Source organism: Manis javanica, chromosome 17 (genome assembly GCF_040802235.1).
Source record: "Manis javanica isolate MJ-LG chromosome 17, MJ_LKY, whole genome shotgun sequence".
Lineage (NCBI taxonomy): Eukaryota > Metazoa > Chordata > Mammalia > Pholidota > Manidae > Manis > Manis javanica.
Genome location: NC_133172.1, coordinates 11,916,387 through 11,921,271, shown reverse-complemented (window position 1 = coordinate 11,921,271; position 4,885 = coordinate 11,916,387). Strand labels below are relative to the sequence as shown.

At 60.2% G+C, this 4,885-nt stretch overlaps 1 protein-coding gene across 1 annotated transcript; it reads right to left on the bottom strand.

Annotated features, from left to right (window-relative positions):
• Window positions 1–873: 873 nt before the first annotated feature.
• Window positions 874–4,370, bottom strand: CD79A (CD79a molecule). Its single transcript, XM_017654192.3, has 5 exons — window positions 4,213–4,370; window positions 2,364–2,672; window positions 2,016–2,134; window positions 1,414–1,482; window positions 874–1,273 (listed from the first exon to the last, which is right to left on the bottom strand). Exons 1-5 carry the CDS (start codon window positions 4,286–4,288, stop codon window positions 1,160–1,162), a joined length of 687 nt encoding a protein of 228 aa, XP_017509681.1. The 5' UTR covers window positions 4,289–4,370; the 3' UTR covers window positions 874–1,159.
• Window positions 4,371–4,885: the final 515 nt, after the last annotated feature.

The following is a 4,885-nucleotide window of genomic DNA, read 5'->3' as shown; positions in this document are numbered from 1 at the left end:
CTCTGCCTGCCCAGTGTCCATCGTCACCTCCCTGCGGGCAGCCCGCCCCGCTTTCTGTCTCTGCGTGTCTCTCGCTCTTCCTTTCTCTGCCTCGCTGCGCGTGTTTCTTCTGTCCGTGTCCCTCTCTCTCTCTCTCTCTCCCCTTCTCCGCACCCCGTCACTTTGTCCCCCAAAGCCCTTCTCTTTCCATGTCTGGGTCTCTATATCTCGCCATCTCGGTCATTTCCCCTGTTGCTTTCTCTAGAGGCTCAGGGGTCCACCTCGCCATGCCCACTTTCCTATGGAGCCTTCTTTCCTTTCTGTCTCTTCTGCTGTCTCTCTGTCTCAGTGTCCCTGTCTCTGATTCCCCTGTCTCTTGTCTTTCTTCACTTGTGTTGTCTCTCCACTACTATCTCTGTGTCTCAGTCTCTCTCCCCACTCTCTCAGAAACTCCGCATCTCTCTGCCTCTCTGCCGCTGACCCCTGGGTCTCTTCACCAGCCCCAAGTTAGGGCCACAGACTCTCCAAATCCCCTTACCACAATTCTGCTCTCGGGGAACAGGTGTGGCCTGGCTGTATCAGCCGCACCAGATGGGGACCGGTGTGTTTGTGGGACTTAAATATGCATGAATAAATGCAGTTATAAATAAATACGATTGCCTCACCTGACTCCCTCCTGTACCCCATCCCCCAGAGACAAGGCTCATGATGGTCCTCCCCAAGACACTTCCTGTTTCTCTCAGGAGGGCCGCTGACTGGCTACCTGGTCTCGCTGTGGGAAGTGGGCAGGGGCTAGGGCTCAGAATCCGCGGTCTGAGGGAGGAGGGGGTCTGGACTCCAGCGTCCCAGGGGAAGGGGGCAGTCCCTATGAGATCCATGACTCCTGCCAAGGTCTGCAATTGGGAGGGATTTATTATCACTAAGTGGCCATGACAGAGCAGGGAGGGGGCGGGGTGACACTAACGAGGCTGCTACAATCAGCTCCCCTAGAGGCAGTGATCAAGGGCTCATTACCCGCTGAGGTGGGGGACTGGGGAGGCAGCAGGCAGAGGACTGTATCAGGGGATGACAGTCTACAGGGAAGAGCAAACACCCCCAAGGGGAAAGTTGAGTCAGGGCACTCCCAGGAAAGATTGAGAGAAGAGGTCGAGTTTGAGTGGCAGGCAGAGACACGATGCAGTCACGGCTTCTCCAGCTGGACGTCTCCGATGTGGAGGTTGCCCACGTCCTGGTAGGTGCCCTGGAGGCCCCGGGAGATGTCCTCATACATGGAGCAGTCGTCCAGGTTCAGACCCTGGAGTGGAAATACAGTGGTGGCCCTGACACCTGGCTCCTGGGCCCTGGCTGACCCCGGGGGAGGAACTCCGTGAAATGCCCCCAATCCCCCCGCTCCTCCAGTGCACCTACTCCTAACCTGTCCCCACCTCCCCTCACCTCGTACAGATTTTCATCTTCGTAGTCATCCTGGCCATCGGGCCCGAACTTCATGTTCTGCCACCGTTTCTGTTGGGACATGGGAAAGCCTCAGTAAGGGCAATGGGGGAGAGTATGTGTTCAGACCCTCCTGGAAGGAAGAGGGTAAGGGATGTGCCCAGAGCCACATATCGACTAAGTGACAGTTCTCTCTGGGTCCAAGTCAGTGTCCTTCTGGCTGTCACCACTGTCCTGTGGCTCGCCACAGGCACAATAGGAATAGTAAATGGCAATAGTTGCCCTGTGACCTAAAGAGAGGCTGGTGCATGTCCGAGCCTCTGGGAGAACCCCCAGACCCTGTTTTCCCTGGCCTTGGCCAGTTCTGGAGGGCCCAGGGGAGGGCGAGGACAGCCCTCGGATGGGGCATTGAGGACAACCAGGGTGGGGCGGGCGGGGGTGCTGGTGAGGACAACCCCGAGGGGAGGCTGAGCCAGGACCACTTAAAATCCTGTCCCTATTAATTCATTCACCCGCCACGGCCCCCGAGGTGGGTGTTGTCATTCTCCCAGGTTTCAGGTCGGGACCCTCAGACCCAGAGGGCCCTGCCCCCCCGGGGGGCTCACCCTGAACAGCAGCAGCGTCCCAGGCACTACGGCGCAGAACAGCAGGATGATCCCCTCGGCAGTGATGATGTTGTTCTTGGTGCCCTCCCCCATGTCCAGGAAGGGCCTGGGCGGTGGCTCTGTAAGGAGAGGGCGCTGCTCAGAGCCTGGGCGCCTCCTGCCCCCCTGGCCCCGCCCGCAGCAAGGCCTGAGACCACTTGAAGCTCCCCACTCCGCAGATGAGAAAATTGTCAGTGTGTGGGAGCCACGAAGTGAGGATGCCCGCGACACGGGCCCTGGCTGGGTCCCCACTTCCCCGCTGGAGAGGGAGCGTCCCTAGCGCAGAATGGAGCCAGGGCCGGCACTCACCGCGCACGCGGAGGTAGGTGCCGCAGGACTGCTTGGATTCTCCGCCATCCTCCTCGATGAGGCACCTGTACAGGGCCATGTGGCTCTTGTTCACCTGAGGGATGGTCAGCTCGCCATTGGGACCCTTGCCCACACTCCAGAACACAGGGGACCATGTGGCATTGCCTTGCAGGATGCGCCACCACGTGACTTTGAGGTGGCTGGCTGGCTTGCTGCTGTTGTGCAAGCACAGGAGGCGGGCCTTGTCTCCCACACTCACCGTCACCGATGGCGGGCCCCCATCTACCCACAGGGCTTGGCACCCGGGGCCTGTGGGGAGGCAGGGAGGTCAGGGACTGTGGGAGGGGACACAGGCCCCAGCCCTGGTCCCCGCAGCTGCAGCACTCCTGGGTGTGTGGGAGGGTATGAGGACACCCCTAGGGGAGGAGCGAGGAGGGGAGAGGATTTCAGAGCTGCGAGCAGGAATGAGGCTGCCTCTGTGGGGCAGAATCAGGATCAGTACATGCAGTGGGGATGAGGGGAGACAGCCCTGGGGGTGGGGACAGCCTGGGGGAAAAGAGAAAGACTCCCTGGGTGGGAACACGCTCCTGGTGGTCCCCACTCACCTCTCCAGCACCCCTCTTGACACCCTCCCCACACCCACTCTATGCTTTGGCGGCACTGACCTCACCACATTTGGATATTTGGTTCCCTCGTGCTAGAAGTGCCCCTGCCCAGGCAGCTCTTTCCAGAATCCAATTGGGCATCTGTCCTCCTGCAGGCTTTCCTGGTCCTCTTTCCCAGCCCCAATCCCGGCCAGGCCTTGCACCTGGCACTCTATCTTGTGTAACCATTACACACTCTTAGAAGTAGGTTCTCTCCTTATCCCATTTTGTAGGCCCAGGGAGGACACGTTGGCCGCCCAGTGTCAGCAAGGCAGCGGTGGTGGCTCGAAGGTTCAAACCCTCGGCCCTGCTGGGCCTCTTCTGGTCAGTCTTTGGGCCAGCCTTTCCCTGTGACCCTGGCCTGGACCTCCTTCTCTGTGACTTGCATGTGTCCAACTGGGGGTCAGGGGTGAGTCTGGTCAGTGGCTGGACTGGCGGTTGGGGAGGGCCCCAGCAAGGTGGTTGGAGGGAGGGAGTTGGTGGTCCAGCTGACTACTGGGGAAGCCCAAGCTCTCAGCACCCTCAGGCTAGTCCACATGGCTGGCTCTGCCATTTCCGGGGACAGGAGGAGGGAGGTGAGTAAGAGAGGAGGAAGAGGTGAGGAAAGGGGCAGCAATCTCAGGGTCAAGGGCTCCAGTCGCGGCTCCGAGGGTAACCTTGCGTGAGGGACAGCCTCTCTGAACTCCGTCAAGCAGGGTGGTTACAGCCCTGCCAACTGGCATTGTGGGGGTGGCGAGGGCACTGTCAGTGAGAGGCCCCCTCCCACTCCACTAAGAAGAGGCTTCCTGCTCAGGGTGACTGAGATTCAAGGCAGAGAAGGAGAAGGCTTTTCACCCCTCTGAGGCTGAGCCCTAGCTCCACATCTCCTCCCTGCCCCCAGCTCTGGAGCTCAGTCAAGGGCAGCCTTAGTTCCTTCTTCTGACCTGTGGGGTCTGGCGAGTGGGGAAGGCATCTCTCACCTCTGCCTCCCTTCATGGGGCTGTGGACACCCCCTTGACTTCATTGAGGCCCCTCCAGCCTCCCTTCAGCCTGCTTGGGATAGTCTGGCAGACGGACGCCCTTTTAACTGGGCTTCTCCCAGCTCTGCCTCTTGCCGGCTCCTCTCCCCTACCCCCTGAGCGCCCTTTCCTCACCTGGGCCCTCTCTCCAGCTACCCCAGTTCCCCGCCCCACCAAATCCCCAGCCCGTGCCTATTAGCCACGCACCCAGGCCAGCAGCGGAGATCAAGAAGAGGAAGATGGAGGTGGGCAGGGTTTGGAGGACTCCAGGACTCTCAGGCATCTTCTCCCAGTGGGTCGGTTAGTCTGGGTTGCCGCGGTCCTGGGGTACCAGATTCCACCTGGCCAGACCCCAAACCCCGCCCCACTTCCTGCCCAGCCCTGCCGGAGATGGGCTCCACTGGCCCCACTGCTGCACCCTGTGCTGTTGTGCCAGGGGCAGCCCCTGCTGGCCTGCTTCAGGCCCTGGGTGGAGAGGAACTAGCTGCTCTCTGCACCTGTGGTGGCCACAATTCCCTGGGGCGAGGCTGCTGGGCTGGAGGAAGAGGCCAGCTTAAGGCCTGGCTCCTCACTAGCCAGACTGGGAAGGAAGCCGAGGGGGACCAGAGTTGGGGGTGCCTGCTACATGCAGGCGGTCAGGGTGGTGGTTCTGAGCTTGGTTTCGGCCCCTCACTGACCTTGGACAAATCTTGTCCCTTGTCTGAGCCTCTATGTTGTCACTTCTTGGGGTTGGAAATGAGGACTTTAGGGGCCGTGCATACATGGCACTGAACACATGGCCTCCCACACAGTAAATGTTACTGTTACTGCTCCCAAGGAAGAAATAAGGTGGGCCAGTCAGCTCCATGACTAGGTACTGGTTTCCCTTTCTGATCCTCAG

Coding starts and splice junctions, on each gene's coding strand:
- CD79A (XM_017654192.3), bottom strand. CDS start 4,288: ATGCCTGAGAGTCCTGGAGTCCTCCAAACCCTGCCCACCTCCATCTTC. Junction 2,135..2,363: donor CACCTACCTCCGCGTGCGCG/GTGAGTGCCGGC, acceptor CTCTCCTTACAG/AGCCACCGCCCAGGCCCTTC. Junction 1,483..2,015: donor GGACGCTGCTGCTGTTCAGG/GTGAGCCCCCCG, acceptor ATGTCCCAACAG/AAACGGTGGCAGAACATGAA.